Source organism: Triticum urartu, chromosome 3A (genome assembly GCF_056163025.1).
Source record: "Triticum urartu cultivar PI428250 chromosome 3A, HENAU_Tu73, whole genome shotgun sequence".
Taxonomy (NCBI): Eukaryota; Viridiplantae; Streptophyta; class Magnoliopsida; order Poales; family Poaceae; genus Triticum; species Triticum urartu.
Genome location: NC_141875.1, coordinates 8,800,443 through 8,823,815, shown reverse-complemented (window position 1 = coordinate 8,823,815; position 23,373 = coordinate 8,800,443). Strand labels below are relative to the sequence as shown.

General features: G+C 43.4%; 1 protein-coding gene across 1 annotated transcript; it reads left to right on the top strand.

Moving 5' to 3' along the window:
- The first annotated feature begins 20,545 nt into the window (after nucleotides 1-20,545).
- LOC125547558 (transcription factor bHLH19-like) lies at nucleotides 20,546-22,775 on the top strand. Its single transcript, XM_048711382.2, has 3 exons — nucleotides 20,546-21,052; nucleotides 21,192-21,551; nucleotides 22,683-22,775. The coding sequence occupies exons 1-3, from the start codon at nucleotides 20,546-20,548 to the stop codon at nucleotides 22,773-22,775; spliced, it is 960 nt and encodes a 319-aa protein (XP_048567339.2).
- Nucleotides 22,776-23,373: the final 598 nt, after the last annotated feature.

The window sequence follows — 23,373 nt, the reverse complement described above, 5'->3', positions numbered from 1 at the left end:
GCTTCTTCATTACCGACCCGTCAAAGCCCAGTCGTGTTGTCGTGAGGAGAGGCAAAAGGAAGATCATCGGAATGGATGGAGTAGCCAATGAGCAAGACTTCAACAAGTACGGCGACCCGAAGATCGAACATGACGACGACGATGAAGTAGCAGCACACACCACAAGAAGAAGCAGGACCACCCTACCTAAAGGACGTCCGTTCCACAGAAGAACTCCATTTGCGAAAAAGAAGGGCAAGAAGATTGTGAACAGATAGCTAGCTAAGATCGATTGTATTTAAATCGTAGTCTTCATTTCTCGATTGTATTTCATGGGCACTTTTTGATATCATCAATATTTTTAAATTTCATGGGCACTTTTTGAATTCATGAGGACACTTGATCTCGATCCCCCTCCATCTCGATCTCGATTCCCCCTCCATCTCGATCTCGATCCCACCCGCACCCTCCCCCGCTAGCTAGCTCCACCGCCGCCGACGACCCACCGCAACCCTCCCCCGCTCCACCGCCGCCAACGAGCACCCGGCCCCCTGCACCCTTGGGGGTTATTACTGTTTTTATAAAAAAAAATTACTGTTATGATTTAAACAAGTTTGAACATATTTAAACACAAATAAATATCAAACAGGATTTAAAATGCATAAAAAATAATGGGGAGCCTGGGAATCGGACCCTGGACATCCTGGTGTGTGTGCTGCGTATTGACCAGTTGGGCTAGTGGGCAAGGTCTATTGTAGATAGGGTTAGGTTGTATATAACCTGACAAGTCGAGCTAGATTAAATTACTTATGGCGCACCCTTCGGTGGTGCGCCATTGCTATGGATGTACTTATGACGCATCCCTGGGTGGTGCGCCATTGCTAAGCCTCCCCCCACACTAAAATCCCCAATCTCCATTTCTCTCTAATCCCTCCCTTGCCTCGTCTCACCCGCGCCTGACCACCACCACCCACCACTTCCCCCGTGCTCGCCGTCCCCAGCCGTGCTCGCTTTCCCCCCCGCACCCGACCACCTCCCTCACCGTCCCCCCTCCGCCCGCGCCCGCGCCCTCACCGCCCTCCTCCTCCCGCGGCCCCGCCTGCGTCAACCTCCCTCCCGAGCGCGATAGCTAGGGTTCCTAGCCGCCGCCACCGCTGCCGGCCCGCCGCCGCGGCGCGCCCAGCCGACCGAACCCTCCGCTGTCCCGCCTCCAGTACAGGACCCCAGCAGCGCCTCCCCCCATCAAGCAGCCGCTCCCACCAGCGGCGCCCCCCTCCCTGGAGCAGGTGATCCTGCCCAGCAACGCTGCCGCCCGGAGCTACGCCGGCGACCAGTCAGTAGGCAGGTAGCCACCACTCCTTCATCCTTCCTCCCTCTTCCCTCATCCCCCTCCCTCCTTCCTCTTGCATCCTCTGTTCAATTTTTTGCTTGCGTGATTTTTCCAGAGCATGCTCAAGTTTACATGTGAAAGGATTGTGCTTGATAGGTGTTTGTGATAATGCCTCTAAGGGAGGGGGGCATCGCGTCATTAGTCTCTGTATCAGAGTCTTTTTTTCCTAGCCGTGTTGTCACCGAAAAATGCAATAAATTCTCATGGTTCGAAACCTTCGATACTTGGCTTCTCCAAATGAGAAATTTATGCATGTAATAATTGGTTTACCTTAGTTTGCAGAAATATGAAATTAAGCCTTACTTAGTAACAATGTTTCAAGAAGATCAATTTGGAAGCTCTGCTTCACAGGATGCCTTCAGACACTTGCACATATCTTTCTAACTCATGCATTATTTCATCTATTAGACACTTCAAAGTGATGGCTATTTCCTTTACCTTAGAGGAAAAACAAAATAATATCTTCTACTTTGCCTAGAGGAAATATAATTTCATGGACTACTTGTTATATCAAATTTTTAGCTAAGTTTTGTCTCCCTGCGAAAATTGGGCAAATTCCTTCTCAAAATCACATGTTTTAACTAGGAAGAACCGGAGACACTATGGCATCAACACTTGTAAGAAAATAAATAGCAGGAGAATGAAGATTATATTAAAAAATGGTATTAGTAGTGGTAAACAAGCATATAATCCCTCCTAGGTAGTAACAATAACTTTATGCAGGAGAGTGAAAGAAGAAGCATAGGCGATCAGGTTCGATCATGGTTGGAGAAAAATTGAGGCGTTTGTTGGCTCCAAGACAGTGATACAGGTATATACATGTGCTCTGCTTACTTGATCATACAGAAGATTTTCATATAAGAGTTACGTTTCAAGTTGCTGAACCTTTTCATATAAGTTTGCTTCCAAGGAGTTGTTCTCTGTCTGGTCCAATTCTGAAGAAATAAAAAGTGAATAGTTTGTTTGTTCCCTGTGTGTTCACTCTATTTTTTGAGTACTGACATAAGTTATGTTTGTTAGCAGCAAGATATTTAAATGAAGCTTGTTCTTTTTCAACTGTTCAACTGATGCCATGAAACTGAATATAGTAGTTGAAAACCCTGTTTTTCTTCCTGATCGTGAAAATTTGAAGTCCTGTTTGTGTTTTGGTTTTGTTGGTTGACAATTATGTTTAGTTTTTCATTTCATGGGTGCTGTAAAATGTGCAGGTGCTGAGTTGAGGCTCAGCATACAGCTTGTTTGGACTAACCAAGAGGACGAGGTATGTTGCTTGCCCAAGCTAAGTGACACGTACGCACCAAGTTTTCTGTTATATAATTACCTGTTAGTGCTTAGTTAAACTGCATGATACGGCTGTGGCAGATGGATGGTACTAGGTGTTGTTTTGTTTCTTGCCAATGTATTCAGAGAGCAGATGTGCCACTGCAGATTTCTTTTCTTGAAGGCAGCTCACATAAGTTGAGCTACAAGTGAACAACTTGCTGCTATTAGATCTGGAATGGAAGCTCACATAAGTTGAGCTGATTTTTGTCCATATGAAAGCAGAGGACCATATGGTCTGTGGCCTTTTCATCCATATGAAAGTAGAGGCACATTGTGGTGCTAGTTTGCTGGGTTTTGTCTCCGACCATCGTGTCGTGATGAATTTGCAGGTACCCCGAGAGGCCCTTGAGTTTGCTGGAATGTCGATTAACTTCCGTTCCGGCAAATTCGGGTACTCCATATGTCCTATTTTCAGCAAAGGTCATGCTGAAATTTTCCATGAATTTTAGCATGACTTTGCTAAAAATAGGACATATGGGGTACTTGCGATAATGCATGGGCCGGGGTATCTTACTACTTAATTAAGTAGGATCAACTGCCCCTTTATTCTTCCTGCATTAAACCATAGGTGGCAATAGAGCCAAGTGATTAGGCCCAACTTAGAATTCTCCTTAGCATCGATAAACCCTAGATGATAAACCCAACATAGGTGGCAATAGAGCCAAGTGATTAGTGCCTAGTGATTAGGCCCAACCTAGGGTGCCTCGGCATCGATAAACCCTAAATGATGAAAACTTAACTTGGCTGCCCCGGATGCCTCGGTGTCAACGCGAACCTAAATGATGTACGCTTAGGCTTTTAGGGTGCCTCGGTGTTGACAAACCCTAAATGATGAAAGCTTAGGCTTTTAGGGTGCCTCGGTGTCGACAAACCCTAAATGAAGCGGCGTCTCAGAGAGAAGGATGTGGCATACCCGGTTTTCGTGGCCAAGGTGCCAGAGGGCAAGGGCTTTGTGGATGGCGACATCGGGGGTACGATCGTCCTGCGGTTTGATGACATCTTTGCTATGTTTAACCTTCATCCGCTGCACTATACCTTCGTTCGGCTGTTTTCGCTGAGTATGGAGATGCGGATCATTAGAGACAAGACCCCGGACATCGTGATAGTCGATCCATTCTACATGCGTGCCAAGCACTTGAGCAGCGCTGGGGACCGCCAAGTTGCGAGTTCACACCTCGAAGGCGTCATTCTGGCAAACCCAGATAAGGATAACTTCCTTGTGACTTACTTTCCCGAGTAAGTCATCCCTTAACCGCCCCGTAACATATGATTTCTTAGATTTCGATCGTTCTTTTTTTTTCTAACATTCCGTGTTCTGTGCAGTGACACACATTGCACACTCATCCTCTTAAGCCCGAAATATTCCATGGCCATGTATTTAGACCCGAACCGTAACTCCAAGATAGACTACACAAATGTCAAGAAAGTTCTTGATGATGTTCTCCCCGCCTATGCCAAATCTGGAGGCACCTTCACCAGGGCAGTTCGTAAGTACGGCAAGCACATGTTCTCACACAATACGAAGTTCTGCTGCATCAAGCAGCCGCCTGGCGGTCAGAAGGATGCCTACTACGCCCTCCATCACATGCGGGCGATCGTAAGGGACCATCATCAACTTCTGCTACCAGATAATCTCAAAGATTGGGCCGCGAGCTTGTCGGCAGTCCAGGACGCGGACCTCAGACAAGAATTCTTTCGCATCCAGTCAGAGTTTGCGGACATCATCCATCAAGATGTCCTTCATACCTCAGGGCAGTTCTTCCTCAGATATCAACCGGCCAATAGTGAGATAGATGAAATGCTACAAATGCAGGGTGACAACGACCGCGATTTCATGACCATCATGACAGACGGCGGCTTCATCCACGTTCCTGTCCGATGAGTCGAGTCGAAAGTAGTGACGTGTAGTTCTGAAACATTGATTGGCTCATGTTGTAATTATACTTTAATGAATTCGTATGTCTCTTTGGTTTGGACAGTCATTCAACTTAGATGTAATCGATGCTATTTATTAGCAGGACCATGAATCGTGCTATTAATGTCTTGCTTTTCTCTTCCGATCCTTTTGTTGCATACTTACATATTGCTTATGTATTGTCTGTTGTTTGGCTTATGCATAGAGATGTCGTCGTATGTCGTGTACAGGGGTAAGGTTCCCGGAGTCTACGACGACTGGGAGGAGTGTCGGAGACAGGTTCACCGTTTCAGCGGTAATAGTTACAAAGGGTACACCACTAGGGCGAAGGCCGAATCTAGATACTCCCTCTATCTAGCGGGAGAGAGGAGGGGGAGTTGGAGGAACCGGATGAAGACCAGTTTGATCACGATGATGCTCATCGTGATGACCACATCTCTCTTCTATGTGATGGTAGTTTAGATGATCGATATCGACTTGTAATGTGAAGACAAACTTGATACTCGCGGTCTTGAGACTTGTAATGTTTTATCTTTGTTCGGTCTTTTGAATTCAGAGACTAATATGATGAATTGTATTCGGAGACTAATCTTCTATTGTATTCGATGAATCTGATGTTGCTGTGTGCTGCTGTCTATATTCTGTCTAATAATATATTTTATATTCTGTCTAATAATATATTTTGTAACCTGCGCAAAAATCAGAAAAGGAAAAAAAAACAAATATTCATACTAATGGCGCATCACCACCAGGTGCGCCATTAGTATGCCAAAGGATACTAATGGCGCATCAACAGAGAATGCGCCATTAGTATGACAAAGCCATGCTTACGTATGGCCCCCGGGAGGCACACTAATGGCGCATGCTATTACATACTAATGGCGCACTAGTGGGTGCGCCATTAGTATACCAGATACTAATGGCGCACCTGTGGTGCGCCATTAGTAAGATATACTAGTGGCGTGCTACTAATGGCGCACTGGTAATGCGCCATTAGTAGGCAAAACCAGTGCGCCATTAGTAGGCCTTTTCCTAGTAGTGACATTATGATTTCTTGAAGGTGGAAGAACACCAATACCATTACGAGAAGCCTCTTGCCAAAGATGAAAAATCTAACAACGATGATGCGAAGATTCAATGATTGGTACATGAAAACCTGTAGAGAGTCTGGGGGGAAGGATACTTTCTATCTGAGAGTTAAAGAGGAGCACGACCTCGTTGGAATTGATTTGTTGACTGTTCCATTTGAGGAGTTCTTCCAATGGTTCAATCAAAAGGCCCTCGATAAATTAACGGTCACTTGCTACTGTCTGTAAGTACTACTTCTGTCATTAAGTCTCTATATATAGCTCAGCTCTTTCATTGCATGTATATATGATTATCCTCACTATATTATGCAGATTGAAGATCGTCGAGTGCAGAAAAGAAGAAATGTATGATATTGGGTTCATTAACACAAATCTCATAGATCAATTTGAGGTTGAAAAGAACGCCGATGATGCTGAGGCCAACTTGCTCAAATCATTGATAATAAATGAAAACAAAGATAAAATACTCTTTCCTTACAACTTCAAGTGAGTGTTACTGTCTTGTGCATATTCGGTTTCCCTTATTACTCGAGCGAGGTTATAGTAATTGATGAGTTATGCATGCGTGCGCCGCTTCCACTATATTCTCCTGGAGATTAAGCTTGAGCAGGGACTAGTAACCGTCTTAGACTCGAGAAAAAAATCTTCCGAGACCTATGCAGACATGACTAAAATGCTCGAGAAGTAAGTTCAATCGATCATTATCGCACCATATCGGCAACTTTTTGTTCATTTCCTGATATCAAGTAATTGTTTTCTTTGTCTCGCAAGGTTTGGAAAGTATTCACCGCACAAGCTCCGGGACTGCCAGGGGAGCTGCGATGGACATACCCGAAAGTAAGTAGTACTAGCTATCTAGTTCCGCGCATCTCGATCCCGTTGATTCTAGCTACTTTCATCAATGCCATTTATAATGCTTCATGATCAGTTTGATTGACCTCTATTTCTCGTAAAGTGCTTGTGGCAGGAATAAGGGAATGATTACTGTGGATACTACATGTGCGAGTTCATCTACGACGCGACTTGCAAAGATAAGCGGGGCTACTCTAAAAGAAAATTTGATGTGCGTAAGCAATAATATTCACAATTCCATTTTATTACACCATCATTTCTGTTGAGTTTCATTCATGTATATGTATTAACCCCCTTCTTCAAATTAGACGTGGGAGATGCGGAATGAACTCCTACCAGAAGATCGCATGAAAGCAATTCAAGAGCAATTAGCAGGATTCTTTCTTGACCACATCATCAATAAAGCCGGAAAATACCATGTGGAACTTGATTTCAGATGCTAGGAGATTGTAACAGATCTTACATATTGTATATGTATGTAGCCAGTAGCGTTGGATAGATAATACGAAAACTTGTTGTTCGACCAATCTCTCGGAGAAGGAGAGGTCGATCACTTCTCTCGGTATGCATGACGAACTTCTGTACTTAATGGTTTCCTTCATTTTCTTACTAGCTAGCGTGTCGAGGGCCTCTCTATACGTATAGTACGTAGCATCGACCAAGCACGGAGATAAGAGAGGACACTTCTCTCTATTAATTAATTAGCTACCTGACACAATATATGAAACACCTTAATTAACCATACAAAACCCCCAAATCCACCCCCTTTCAGAAAAAAAACAAAAACCCTAGCCTCTGAACAGCTGACGCGTGGATGCCTATTGGTCCCGGTTGGTGCCACCAACCGGGACTAAAGGCCCTCCTGCCTGGGCTCGCCACAGCGGCCACGTGGAGGCCCATCTGTCCCGGTTCCTATAAGAACCGGGACTAAAGGCCAAGGGCATTAATAACGACCCTTTAGTCCCGGTTTCGCAACCGGGACAGATGGGCCTTATGAACCGGGACAAATGACCCTTTTTCTACTAGTGATGGGTCAGGCTCCCTGCAACAAAAATATTTAATGGGCCATGGTTAACCATACGAATTAGTCAAAAAGGCAGCAATGTGATTATTGATTAACCATACTAGTCGTCTGTCTACCCGTGCGAATGCACGGGCTAGCATGAGAATGCTATCTTTGAGCAATGTTGAACATACATTACAATTCATCTTTTTTTGCGGGAATCATAATATGTAAATGATAGTTTTTATTAACTTAATCCTCTCATTGGCGGCAATTATTAATTTCACAAAAGGCCCGACATGGCTTCCCATGTATCCATTTCTTTCTGGACACATACAAATGTCTTTATAGCGACGATTCTAAAAGTATCTTGCGCTTCGAAAATTGGTGTCTGAATTTATTCCACTTGGTGCACGTTGCATAAGACACTTAGCTTCAGTGTATAACTTTAAATTTGGTTCAACTCTAGGATGTACAAATTGAGTTTGCATTTGGAGAGCAAATATCCTGTTGTCCGACGGAGATTATTTCTTGCTGCACGTCTATATTTCATACATTACATTTTCTGTTTGCATTTGTAGCAGTGTGTATAATCACACATGAGTTATGCTTATCTATATCTCTTCACTGTAAAACTAATATTTAATCTAATATAAATTATCGGCTGATGTTCCTTATGGGTTGGCAATGCTAATTATTGAATGATGCACCTTATGGGTTGTGTACTATATTATGCTCGGAGGCGAGAAGATAAGATGGCCAGTGGTGAATTGCAGATTTTCGTTAGGTGGATTGGATTGTTGACGCCTCAACATATACACCTACCATCTGCTTTTGACTAAGAGGCATATTAGTAACTTCGTGACATAGATGAAAGGGATTAATTAACACCAAAGTATATATGTAAAACACAGTTCCATCGTCCCATACATGCTATATTACATCGTAGTTTTTTTATTAAATATCGATCAATCCGCCACTTATATTTCGAGGTCTTGATGCTCCAAGATTCTGAAATTCCTCGGTCGCCGATTCTTTATCAACACCGATATGGAAATTGTATTACAGAAGTACATGCAAATACACAAAAAAATCTTACATGGTTATTATTTTGAATTCCCTTGTTCGTGACAGTACCCTTTTATTGGTCCTTGAATAATTTTCACTTCATCTTTTTTCCTGAATGTGCAACATCAATATTTTTTCTGGTATTTAAGCAGCGCCACATAAGCGAGTTATTGTAAGCTTTCTCTTAGGTCCCAATTCTTTAAATATGGATTTATCTTTATCGTCACTGCCATCAGAATATACAACACACGTTGCTCTAGTCCTTTTTTTTGTTGTTCACAATTTGCTTATCATCGGTAACATGCTTCTACAAAAACATGATAAAACTTGTGTTAACTACTGTAAAATAATGATTATAAATATAATTTGTTATGCAGTAGGTACTAAAAGCATAGAGCATTATAGTAGAAAAGTCGATCCATGTTCAAAATTTGCTTTTGATCTCTTCCATCTGCCAAGTATAAGACCTGCTTTTATCCTGTTTCATTTTACAAAACGTTCATCAACATGCAGTATTGGCGAATCCTTTTGGGAGCCTAGGAAAACGATTCCATATACAGTGATACATATAGCGAATGTGAATTGATATATCAATCTCTATCCACGTAATTTCTGGAATCTTTTTTCTTCTCATTCATAACATAATTATTTGTATCTATCAAGAATCTTGAGATTGCTTATCAATCTTCTTCCTTATGACTCAAGCATGGTGCAAGTTGATGCTCCATTCAGGTCACACATCTCCTCTAGCTTAAGTTTGTACCTATACATAATACTAACATATATGGGTCTGTGCAGAATAGATTACTAACTTATAATGTGATATTATTAAAATGTACCATCGGAACATGTTCAGGAGTCAAGAATGATACAGAATCGCTAGAAAATAATTGGACAGAAGATGCTTCATAATCCGAATCCAATGCTAAAGTTTGGATGGATTCAAGTATAAATCAGGAAAAAAACCAAACACCCGAACCTAAACTATTTTATATGGATGCGACAGTCACAACATGATAAAGAGCCACATCGTTTGCCTCTCTCACTTGACACACGACACTCTCAGTTTTCTTCCATGTCACCAAAAGGGGAATAGTCTTTTTGTTAGTAAGATTGAACATAATCATTCCATACCATTGATGAAAGAAAGGCCTAGTCCAACCTTCTAGCAAGCAAAACAACTACCGCAACCACAACGGGGTATAATTTATGAACCTTAGGAAGTCTGTAAGAAAAACTTAAGCAAACATGGAGAAAGTAGGACACACTTGGGTACAAATGGAGAAGAGCTGCATGGAGCACTCGTGCTGTTTACTTAAAGTGCTGGAGCCTTTACCCCAGGATCTCCCCAAATGCGAATACTGCTCCATTGAATGCTTAGAAAATAACTCACGTATTGGTCTGGACTGGGCTTTTCATTATCAGTTTTGCTAAAGCACATCTAGATATGCTTTAGGTATTGCACATCTAAGTCCTATGTCATTGATCTTACGTCAAGATTCGTGTGGATATTTTCTTTTTCTTTTTTCTTTTTTTTCTTTGTGCTTGATTCACTCACTTAGATATGCAATAACTAGGGCACATCTAGATGTGCCCTAGACACATCCCACATCTTAAGGCCTCAAATTTTGGTTCCTCATCTTGATCAGGTTCACCTTGAAAAGAAAGAAAAAACTCATCTTAAAAACATCAGGACCTTAACTCTCATCGATACATGGTATGGCGACGCTAGATGGATAGTGACCCTGGAACTTCATGTGCCCTAGCAGGTGTCTACATGAACGGTGTGAAAAAACTCATCTTAAAAACATCAGGACCTTAACTCTCATCGATACGTGGTATGGCGATGCTAGATGGATAGTGACCCTGGAACTTCATGTGCCCTAGCAGGTGTCAACATGAATGGTGTGCATCGATGCCCAGTTCTACCCCCAGCCTACATGGAGATCCCACAATATATGCTGCAGCGTTTTCTTGCCTGCCCCTCTACTCCACTCTGACACATAATCTTGCTGATATCAGGTAACCATGCTCTCCTCTTCAAAGACAAATCATATGCTGCTTTGATCTAGAACATCTGACAGACTAGGAATACATAGATGGCTACTTATAGGTTGTACCATACATAGATGCATTGATCTGATCCTCCTGTAGGTTCTAAACTGTTGAATTCCACCAAGATCTGATGTGGAGTATCCCTTTGTTTGAGGGCTCCGATCCAATCTCCACATCCAAGTCGAACACGTCTACCGTCATGAAAAAGAAGGGTTCCAAATTCCGACTCTTCTGTCCTGGTGGCATAACCCGACCTCGCCGATGCAACAAGTGAAGTTCTTTCCAGGGATCACGCACCTATGAAAGCTAATTTGATTACTTTTGAACAGACTGGATGCGGGAAAATAGGCAAGTACAAGGCTGCTGGCTTATTGATTCACGTACAGTGCATGCACATACACAGAACGTTATTTGTCTTCGGCCATAGATTGTTTCTGGCATTATATATTTTGGCATGTGTTATTGCAGGTTGATTAATTCGTTTTTGACCAGATAGCAGCTAACATGACTACTTTTTGAACTGACCGGATGCAGGAAAATAGGCAAGTACATGGCAGCTAGCTTATTGATTCACGTACAATGGATGCACATACACAGAACATTGTTTGTCTTTGGCCATCGATTGATTCTGGCATTATGTATTCTGGTGTGTGTTTTTGCAGGTTGATTAATTCGTTTTTGACAAGATAGGTTTATACTTGGAGATCGATTCAGGCAACATAAGAGCAGGGAACAAATGGAGCTAGTTTTTGCAGATATCTTTCACCGGAAAGTACGTCGCAGCTCGACGCATCTTCTTAGATAATGAAAGGGTGTGTCTAGGGCACATCTAGATGTGCTCTAGTTATTGCACATCTAAGTGAGTGAATCATGCATAAAGAGGAAAAGAAAAAAGAAAAAGAAAATATCCACACGAATCTCAACGTAAGATCAATGACATAGGACTTAGATGTGCAATACTTATGGCACATCTAGATGTGCTTTAGCAAAACTGAATTAGTATTTGCATAGGATGAGGCAGGAGGATACGTACCTGGTTAGGATTTTATTCTTGTGACAACATAAAGGTTCGTGGACCTTTCAATTTTTTTTGCTAAATAATGCAATACAGATTAAGGATTTTATGAGTAGATCTACACCGTAATAATTTGGTCCCACCAGATTAACGGCTCGTAAATTCTAATTATTATGGGAATTTTTAGGGAGTCACAAATTAGTATAGGTATAGATAGATAGATAGATAGATAGATAGATAGATAGATAGATATAGACGAATGGACAGAAGTATTCAGACATGTCCATGCAATGTCTTTGGTCATTTGCAAGCTTGTCAACATAAAATGACCAAAGAGATTGCACAAAAAACATCATCTGAAAAAACATAAAAAACCATAAAAGGGGTTATTTTAGGAACTCATTACAAACACAGACGATGCTCACATACACGCACGCACACCCACCAAGATTTGTTGTTGGTTTCGTTCGTAAGCTGCTTAGCTAATTTTGTAAAATCCAGCGGCTTGCCATGCCTCAAACTCCTGATCGGTCTGCTGTAGAATCAAGTGGACCTAGACCGCCGCCCGGTTGAAGACCACCTTGTTCCGATGCCGCCGAACGCACCAAAACACCATGATCACGCACAGGCCCAGAGATCCCAAGCTACTCGCGACACACAGTAATGGAAGTCCACCAAGGTACAAGATCTTAATCCTCACCTGAGTAACAGAGATGCCCATACCTGAAGAGCCAGAACACAACCGATCGACCGGAATAATATTATTCAGGTGAGAATCCCACGTCAAATTTAATTAAAAGAAATCAACGAGGACGAGAAATGTCAGCATCAGATAGAACCTACCCATGTGACAATGCCGTACGATTAGTAAGTTGTAATCGCGGCATGCATGTGACTGTGCATTATGATTGATATACTTTTCAGTTCCCCGGCCCTTGTCTTATAGGTCAGGATTAGTTTTAGTTCTGTCCGATAGAGGACCATTTGTCTGCATCCGGGGGCGGTCACACTCTCGACCACCAACCATGATTATTTCTCAGCATGCAAGATTGATCGCACGTACTAGCAACAATTCCCGTAGATTATGGTCTACCTGGCTGTGGCCGCCACTATCGTTTGCACAGTAGCATTTGCACGTTTAGAATGTGTACATGATGAGAAGGCTACAAATAAGTCTAGGCAAATTGAGCGGGCCGCTAGCCTTTTCAATTAGCAGTGAAAGATTCCCCGGATGTGCATATGTGGGCTGTGATGTTTATAGCGCACCCAATGCATTGTTTATCTCCAAGTGTATACCCAGAAACAATTCATTTGAGCAATAAAGTTTGGTACCCCTCAAAACAAAAAACTGCCAGTATGCAGATTTTCAGGAAATAAAAACAATGCCACTTTTAGGGAATTTTATATGTTAGCAAGATGTATTTAAGTTTAATTACACATAATTATGTGCCACGTCCACTGATGGCGACATATGAAAACAGTGAGTTAAATGCATTAATTGCACAAGAACTTGTCCCGTATGTTCACTTTGGTCCATGATGTTGCAAACACGACAAATGGCTCGCTAAACTCATTTAACGCGCCGACGCTGGTACAAAAGCGGCCGAAATCACTTGATAGACCCATAACTTGGCAAAGGTCCTTATGAACTAGATCGGGAAGCCCCCCCCCCCCCCCCCCCCGCGCGCCAAACTTCTCCTTACTCAACACATCCACCCCCCGCACTCCCGCCACCGCGTACTTGTGCCTCCCTCGCTGGCATCCCGCCTTTCATCACTGCCGGCCCTCCCTATTTCTGAGCCGCAACGCCTCACATGCGATCGCTATTGTTAATTCGCCAAATCTAGTGTTCCCGCGTCTTCAACCTGCTTCCTCTTCTTTGGTCTACAGCCGCCACCCAACATAGGTCCTCCTCCCTAACTTCTCCCTCTACCTCTTTAATTAGTCAATTAGCTAAACATTTACAAGTTAGCATTTTAGGTATACTGACCCATGTTGTTTGTAGGTGTAGTTAGGTTAGTTAATTGCCTGGGCTTGCTAAATAGTTGTACATAATTACATCTAGCTAATTTTAGATAACATAGAGCTAATTTATAAATAAATGGTTTGTTCATTCCATTTCATTTCATAGTCAATTATCTAAAAATTGTTAGTAAATTAATTAGAAATTGCTAATTTATATTTTGTATGTGAGCGAGTTACCTAATTTTAGGTTGCCACGTAGGTGATTTATGATGATGTTCACATGTGGTACAAAGAGAATATAGATGTGTGTGTGTGTGTGTGTGAGAGAGAGAGAGAGAGTCTGTAAAAGTTAGAATAAAATCTAAAAATTTATTAGATGTGATGTGTTGTGGGAAGTGCAAGTGATGTGATGTGTGTATGTGTGTCATGCTATATCATAAGTGTTGAAATTTGTAAAACTAAAAGTAAAACTAAAACAGTTGCCTTGGAAGCAAAAATGGGGTGCCTGCCACAACAACTAATTTAGTGGCTAAGATATTAGGGGCAGGAGGTTAGGGGTTTAGGGTTGGATCACTAGATATCAACTTGTCGAAGGTGAGCCTTCTAGGTTAAGGACTAGGGGTTTAGGAGCAAGTGGTTAGAGGCTACGTTCTACGGATACTTCAGAAAGTGCGCGTATCCTGCCGGATACTGCCCCGATACTGCCCGATACGTATCCCGTAAGTATCCTGTGATTTATTGATTTTTAAAAAAGAAAATAGTGTTTGATACCTCTGGGATACGTTTTGGATACGGCAACCCCTTCGTTCGACGTATAAAATTGAAAACTCCTCGATCCCCTCCTAGCGCCGCCGCACGTCATCAATTCCCAGCTGGCCACCTCGTCCCCTCGACTCTTTGGAGCAAGCGAGCAGCCACAGCCCGCAGATCTCCAACTCTCCATAACTCTCAGCTCCAGTCCTCTCCTCTCCCACATGTTCTTCTCCAACTCTCCGTCCAATCGACGCTGATCGGTCGCCGGCTCGTCGCCGGCAGAAGACATCCGTGTCTCCCTTGCAGGAGGTATGTTCTCATCTCCCTCTCTTTCTCTGATCTCTCTTCTCCATCTCCTTCTCTGAATTCTGTACGTAGGTGTTTTAGGTTCAGATTTTAAGATTAGAATAAGGTTTTGGATCCCAAGTGGACCTTTTTTCTCGTGGGGCACCGGAATTTGCGGTTACCACGGTAACCACGAAATCCGGAAAAAAATCGGACGAAATTTAAAACTAAAATTTGAATTCAAATTTTCTTGCGGTAGATATAGAAGGGTTTATCAGTTTGACATATCATAAACCTTCCCCTAGCCTAGTGGTTATTGAACAGTAGCTACCACTTGCGCGGACGACGCGAGTTCGACCCCTGGTCGACCCACAGTTTTGCAGCATTTTTGAACTTTTGCATCTTCAAAAGGAAATAAAAAAGGGTGTTGCCCAAGTTCGAACCCGCGACTACTTGCTTATGAAAGGTTGGCTTTACCACTTGGCCACCATCAGCTATGTGGTTGAATAAGAGATGGCCTGTATTTAACTATACCGTGACCGTTTGAATTCAAAATTTTCAAATTATTCGAGATTTTTTGCTCGGTATGCATGTTTCTCGAGGGGGGGGGGGGGGGGGGGGGGGGGGGTAACCGCGCGAGATCTCGGAATTTCGCTCGGTACCCAAAACGTGGTTAGATCAGTTTGACTAATCTGTTTTCGTAATCTTCTCCTTTTACTGTGCAGATCGGCCATAGGGTCTTCTTCAGTTAGAAGTGACGCAGGTAGTGGAGGTAGCGTGGATGCAGTCCATGTATTGGCTACTGCTCGTGTGATTCCGGAAGATGATAATGAGAAGAAGCCTTTGTGGAGGTACGTCCAGATGTTGGAAAATACTGGGAAAGGGAAAGGAGGCAACAAGAGATCCATGCAGTATTTGTTAAGCAATCGTGAAGACTTCAATTTTTTTAATAAAACAGTGCATTTGCTATAAAAAAACTCGTTATTTTTTCATATATTTAATAATTAATATGTATATACAGACGTATCCCCGTATCCTAGTTTTTAGAAAATTGCCGTATCGGGTGTATCCCCGTATCGTGTATCCGATACGTATCCAAGTATTCGTGCAACGTAGGTTAGAGGTTGAGGGTTCGGACCAGTCGATGTCAAAAATTATTCTTTGTTGTTTGATACTTACATTATATTTATTTTGTGACACTTTTTTGTAATATGAATTTTTAGGTGTCAACACTAACCTGAAGTTTAGGCCGCTGCCGCCGAGGTACCACGGCATTCGGCTTCGCTCAGCCCATTGGACAGTAGATATATGTGTCCCAGGGGAGAATAAGAAGCATTGGCTTTTCACGTTCAACACCGCGTAAAAGATGGTGTGCTAGTACGAGTTCGCAGCGACCACCTTTTGGGGACCCAAGCGCATCTCCACTTCCCCGACTACTACGCTCCATTTAGGGTCGAATCCTGAGATGACCACGAGGAGGATCAGTTGACCCATGCGCAGTACACGGTCGAGCATGTCAGTGAGAACTACATAACCATGCTTGTTCAGGTGAACCCACATCTCTGCGCTAAGAACCACGCTCTCGTTAGATCTATCGAGGACGAGGGGGAGGTCAAGGACAACCGCCATGACATCGCCCGCCGCCAAGCTGAGCAGGAGAATTATTTTACGAAGCTCCAAAAGTTCAACAACGAATTGGAGGATAGTGATGACCCGGTTCTGCGGAGTTGGCCCACCGCTAACAACCATGAGACATGACCCTTCAGTGAGGAGGCGATACTTATCCTCTCTATTTTGACTCCTCATTGTCAGGCTTCTCGGAGTAGGTTAGCTAGCAAGTTTTATGTCGATGTAGTATGTAATCTAGTGTACTGTCTAATAAATATTTGTACGATGTTAATGTGGTACCATGCTCTACTAGTGCAATGAAGTACTTTAAATTTGTAACTTCTTACACATGTGATATGTGATTTTGTATGTGATATATGCCACCACAGCTCGTTTACCATGTTTCTTCTACTTTGAATTATTTATTTCAAAGGCATTAGGATTTTGGCATTTTTCCATGTTATAGTGATGATACTAATATGTGTTCTTTTGGTTTTATTTTTATTATAGCAGGTGCTTCATAAAACATGAAGAGATTCATCAAATCAATGAGGCTTTTCGGAAGTGGCGGCCGTGACTACTGTTCCTCAAATGGTTTTATATCCACTGTCATGAAGGACCATGATTTGTATAGTCCCAGTGAGGAGGAGGTGCAGGAGACCACTGCCAACCATAATCCGTAAGCTACTGATGAGGAGGAGGTAAAAGAGATGGTGTGTCCGGATGACTCGGCCTGTACCTCCAGCTCTATAGGTAGGAGGAAGCACTTTGGGCATCTCCATTGGAGGTCTCGAAGCCCAAGCATATACGCCGGCATGTCGTTATACCCAACGGAGACACGGGTAAATGATGACCTTACAATTTACTAACATATACTCCCTCCGTCCCAAAATAAGTGACTCAACTTTGTACTAACTTTGTATTAAAGTTAGTATAAAGTTAAGTCACTTATTTTGGGACGGATGGAGTAATATTTTAACAATAACATATGATTTCCTTTCATTGTGCAGTTAGTGGGAACTCAATAAAGCGGGTTCACACCACATCCTCACCTTATTGGTGCTCTTCTGAAGGCATATTTTCTTGGCTTGGTCAAGCTGAGCGACAAAGCTCCACTGTCACCATGTTTCACCTAGGAGCACTACAAAGCCGCGCAGGATGACGAGTGTGATAGCAAGGCCGGCCCGGATCAAGAGAGATCGGTGGGTAAGTACCTATGGCACTCATTGGTCCATATCTGATGCTTGGTAATTATTTAACTGCCATATGCACTATTGTAGGATCACTATACCTGCCTGGATGGGCACCTCGATGAGGTGTGCCTGAAGGTTGAGAGAGTTGCCAAGAACCTTCTCTCCCACATGAAGAACATTGTGCGGTACATGCCATGATGAGAGCTCGCCCCCTAGACGAATATGGTAACAAGATGATGAAGTCTGTTGCTTGCAAGACGAATATGGCTCGGGACGAGTACTTTTCAGTAGGTAACATCATTACTTTCTGCTTCTTGGATCAGCAGTCACTTGCTCCTTCTATTTCATATGATGTATTATATATAAGTAGGTAAGGGAGCAATGGATCACAATCTATTGTTGGGCAGCGTTGGCGGATATGTGGTGCAGCCCTACATGGCAAGCATGACACATTATGAAAAGGGAGGACTGACTCCAGACAAAGGGTTTGTCACACATCTAGGGGAGCCTCAACCTGACATCTCTCCACCAAAAAATTGTATGGGCAACTCAAAGGTCAATTTTGTCTCTAGGCGCGTCTATGTTTATTAATCATGATGCTTTCTCTTGCAAGCGAGGCAACAGCCTGGGGGCACGACCATAGGGGAAACAGGGGCGAGGAGTATTGCGGCAACTTTACCATGGAGGTGATGGATCTGTGCACATCTTTGTATCAGAAGAAGTACGAGGACAAGCCTGATCCATAGGACCAGACTACCGGTCAGGAGTTGGTGATGAGGGTAGGAGATGGGAAGAAGAGTGACCGCCACGTCATTTGCAGTGGCGCAATCGCCACCTCCTCGAATCTCAAGCTATATCAGATCTAGGCACAGAGTGCAAGCCCAAGTCCCTCCATAAGGAGTCGTCCGACGACTCATTCAGGTGAGATTGCATAGCTGCAGGATTGTATCTTTCATACTCATGTCTTTTACATTATCTTGTTATAAATATAACCTATATTTGAGCCTGCAATGATATATTGTAGGCAATGTTAGGCAGAAAAAGCCGCACGGGCCACAAATATGGAAGAAGGAAGGACGAAAGGGGAGGATGTCGAGGCCATGACGCACAGGCGGCACGACTACAAGAAGTGGCGGCATGAGAGATGTGCAAGCCGGAGTCAAGGTTAGTGCTTTCACAGAATAGCCACCAATATTAACCGATTGAAAATTGTGATGCAATGCTAACAAAAATATATATGTAGACGTTTCATCAAAAACTTGAGGCTATGAATAATGCCACTCCTCCTCCGCCCCCCCCCCCCCCCCCCCCCCCCCCTCTCCTCCTCAACAAGCGTACAGCTTGTGTCAACGGAGTTGACCTTCATCAGGGAGAGGTCGTGTCGGCGAATTGTATGCTGATTGTCTGTGAAATATGGATGTTGTTAAGTCACTATGCTTGTGCAGGTGAATTTTAAGTACTATGCTTGGTATGGACTAGGTTGTTATCTAACTTGTTTTGTGACATGTGAACTTCCTATGGTAATTGGCTTGTTGCTCGTTTGTGTGTATTATGTGTGATGTACGAATGGTGCTAGCTGGCTATATATGGCTATAAAAATATGTTTTCCATGGAGGGCTTAACAGGGCTTTTGCTGAGTACCGAGCTCAGCAAAGGTCCCAGTTACTGAGTATCCTACACGACAGCTGTGACGCGTGACTATTCCCACCAACTCTTGCAGCTGTTTTGCCGAGCTTCAAGTGCCATAACTCGGCAAAGTTTTTTCGCAGCCAAAATATGTAAACAAAGATGTTCTCCGGGAGTCACCGCACTCGGCAAGCTAGGCCACATGGCGGAACCTGGGAATATCTTTGCAGCTACACCGGGTACTTCGGCAGGGGACTCAGAAAACTGTTCCTGCACTCAAAAGTTAATTTTGCAAATAGTTGCCGAGTCCCCCAGGTGTTGCACTCAGCAAACGTGCCACCGACGTCACGGAGCCGTCAAACCCAAATTGTCGTGTCACGTGGCTCCTAGTTGTCGATTGCCATGTCATGAGCTCTCAGCAAAAAAACGTAGTAGCCGAGTATTATTTCGTTTATGGGGCATTATTGTGACAGCTCTCGTCGGAAGGAATTCCTTGTCGAGTGCACACTACTGCTGAGTCTTGTTCTCGGCAAAGGGATGTTGTGTCGTGAGCCTGTGAAACGGAAGTCGGCAAAGACCTTGGCACTCGGTAAACACTGATTTTCCATTAGTATTATTTACTATCTCTAACAGGCATCGCCAGTTATTAGGGTCCTATATGTATTTTTAGTTTCAGCTCTCTTATGTTTCCCCATAGTTTAACCAATCTTATGACTTTTACTTTTTGCCTTCAAGAAGAGTTGTCTTTCAAAGTTACCATACTATTTTGTGTTTTCTCCTAGCAGAACGATGGCCAGCTGCAAGGTTTGAGCATACATTTGCTAGTCGTTATTCGCGTTAGCATAGTGGAACTGTGATTGGCCCGTCACTTGGCTATCGTGGATGGTCCAAAAAGGCTATAGCGCACCTATAGGTAGTTGTTTTAAAACATTTGTTTTTTGGATGATTCACGTGGCCGGATCCACCAATCTAGCTGGCTAACACTGATCTTAATCTCAACAACAGGAGAGCCCATTGTACACATAATAATGTAATTTTGTATGTTTGTGCAACGACACGCACCTTTAATTTGCTGATGTCTAGAATATGATTTCCACTAGATCCAGGCCAGATAACCAGGATCCAACGACTCATTGTTTGTTTAAGGTTGGCCAATTTGTCTTAGGCTTGGGAGGGGCCTTAGTGTGACCAAACACTGAGTGGACGCACGCTTCCTTATAAACCCAAAGACTAGAAGCCAGGTTCCATGGCATCTACTACTGCTACAAAGATTGAGTTGATCACCCACCGATCGAGGTAAACAATTCCACTACACGCATCGTTCTCTCATTAATTCTAGTCTGCCGTGTCTCATCTCTCATGTGTATCTCGATGTTGAACCAGCTGCTAAGTCAGTGGTTACGTACGGACGGATGCCCATGGACGACATGGACGACTCACTCATGTTCATGCAGTGGGCGGTGAGCACGCTGCAGCACGAGGAGGATCAAGGAGGAGCCGACGAGAACCGGGCTGGCTTCGCATGCCTCCAGGCGCTCCCGGAGCTCCCGGAAGCACACAAGAGGCAGAGCTCCGGCGCGGATACCCGCCGCTGTGGGGGGCTCATCAGTCCATCCCCTGATGCAGCCATGCAGCAAGGGAGCAATTCCACGTTGACGTCGTTCCCGGCCTCGGGCAGTATGAGCAGTACCGGCGCCACCTACACCCACTCCATGAGCTGGAACTTCAACGCGGCCCAGCCGTCCAGCGTGGGCGGTGGCACACAGGCCGCCAGAGCGCCGCTTCGTTCCGGCGTGTCACAGCCGACGAGGAGGGCCGCCGCAAGGAAAGTCGCCGCCTGCGCACAAGGCCACATCATGGCGGAGCGGAAGCGCCGGGAGAAGACCAACCAGCGCTTCATCGAGCTCTCTGCCCTCATCCCCGGCCTCAAGAAGGTCGTTGACTTCCCCGTCTTTTTCAACGTGTCCTAATATTCCTTCAGGAAATGCACGGTTCTTTTTGTTTATTTTTGCCCGTTGGGGGTCAATGCTTAGTTAATCTGTTAATGTGTTTATTACAATTTGGGTCCATCAGATGGACAAGGGGACGATTCTTAGCAACGCAACGAGCTATGTGAAAGAGCTACAAGAGAAAGTCAAGTCCCTGGAGGCGGCCGGCGGCAGCCATAGGAGCGTCGAGACCGTGGTGCTCGTCAAAGAGGGGTCCCCTTTGTTCTACTCGGCAGACCGGACGCCGGCGAGGAGCCAGCTGCTGCCCGAGATCGAGGCAAAACTTTCAGGGAACAAGGTGATGTTGAGGATCCATTGTGAAATAAATGGGAAGGGTCTGGTCGCCAGGGTTCTTGCGGAGTTGGAGGAGTTCCACCTTCGCGTCGTCCACAATAATGTGATGCCGTTCACGCAGTCCACTGTGATTATAACCACCATGGCAAAGGCAAGTTCTCATGAACAGATTTATGATAGTACTCACTCTGATTCAAAATTTGGTTGTAAAACTACGACACGTACCTTGAAAAGAGGGTAGGATGTTTGTGTGAGTTCATCACGATGAATAGAGTCGACCAAGATTATAAGGGATGCTAAGCCAATAACCTCACAATGGCATGATTGATAAGGTATACAATCATGCAAAAACTCCAACAATGAACACAACCAACTATTAACCGAAACCAGACTCCACCAGCAATTGCAAACCAACGACCGAGAGCCGAAAAGACCCAGGGCTGGTGTGAAGAAGCTATTCGACAACATCTTCAGGGAAAAAATAGCTTCTCATGGGTGTTAATGTATCGGCACACCCATCGCCACCACCCCAGCGAACATTAGGGAGACTAGACTGCCCAGAGGCTCCTTGGACCCCCATAACATGGAGGAATAGACGAATGGATTTTTTTCCACCCAGATGGATTCCTCTCAATATTCACTTTCCTCATTCTCCAATGCATATTTTTTGAATAGATAGATATGCATACCATGCTATAAAATGCACACTTGCAAAGTATAATACAATAAGACAAAGAAATTATCAAGTAGCAACTCAAGATCACCTTAACCCTACGGACATTAGACTGTTTCATTTGGAAGTGGATTTTCGATTTTTCTAATATAAAATATAGTACCATTTTCAGAAATCCAATATATTACTTTATGCAGTTCAAACTAAATGTAAAATTTCTGGTAGGACATGAGTCACATGACACATTCTTCAAGATAGTAATTTGACGGCCATCTTATCAACAAACATTTTCTGTGATAAATAAAATTATTAAGGTATATTTGATAATAAATATCATAATTTCGATCTAATCTTTAGATATTATTTCTTTGTAGATAGAGAAAATTAGAATTGTTTAACTGATAAAAGTGTAGAAATAGTTGAACTTTCGATCAGAGGTCATAGTATGTCACTACTTATAAGTATATATCCCTCCTCGTTTATGTTAGAGAAACAACGGAAAACAGGCACAATATTGATATTATGTACAATTCTATTATACATGACCATAAATGTCTTCAAGGACTTTTGGCTTTAAATTTGTGTGGATCGACTAACTTTCACATTCAGGTGGAGGAGGGCTTTACCGTCAATGCAGAGGAAATAGTCAGAAGACTCAACTATGTACTGTACCAAGATAGCTGCAACAAGAGTTGTTACTAACAATGAAGAAACGAGCCCGAATGAAAGACCACCTTCGGCAGATTAAACATCTCAGATTGGCCTTTCTTTCTGCCTGCCTGAGAATATATATTCGAGACGGGTCTTCATTCTAACCTACCTCAGAAAGCAAAATTTTCCGAGACGGGTGCTTCTCCCCTGAGGTTTTGAGACAGAAGCCCAAGAAAACCCACTTTGTATAGCCTTTTTCGTGACCGTATTTTTCGGCTAGTGTCAGAAGCCATGTTTAATAAAGTCTGTTGTGTAGCAGTGGTGGGATGCATGTTCATTTGAGGGCATCTCCGCAGAGTGGTAAGTTAACTCTTGGTCAAATTTGCCATGTAGAATACATAATGTCGTGACAGAGAATAAATGAAGCGATTGAACAAAATTGTTAATTTGTACCTGAACCATCTATGCATAGGCTCTCTGTGTAGAAAACTGAGGCTCTGTAATGATGGGTTCAGTTGAGAACGTTAAAAAAAATTACCCGCAAATCAGCACACAATCTATTGGAGCCATGAATCAGCTAGAATAGAAACTCATCATGCAAACATTATCTTGTAGTCATACTCACTTGCATATCTTACATAACCGAATA

What these genes read in the sequence shown, in the direction of transcription:
- LOC125547558 (XM_048711382.2), top strand. Translation starts at nt 20,546, where the DNA reads ATGGACGACTCACTCATGTTCATGCAGTGGGCGGTGAGCACGCTGCAG. An exon ending in TCATCCCCGGCCTCAAGAAG is followed by an intron (nt 21,053 to 21,191) that starts GTCGTTGACTTC and finishes TGGGTCCATCAG; the next exon opens with ATGGACAAGGGGACGATTCT. An exon ending in TTATAACCACCATGGCAAAG is followed by an intron (nt 21,552 to 22,682) that starts GCAAGTTCTCAT and finishes TTTCACATTCAG; the next exon opens with GTGGAGGAGGGCTTTACCGT.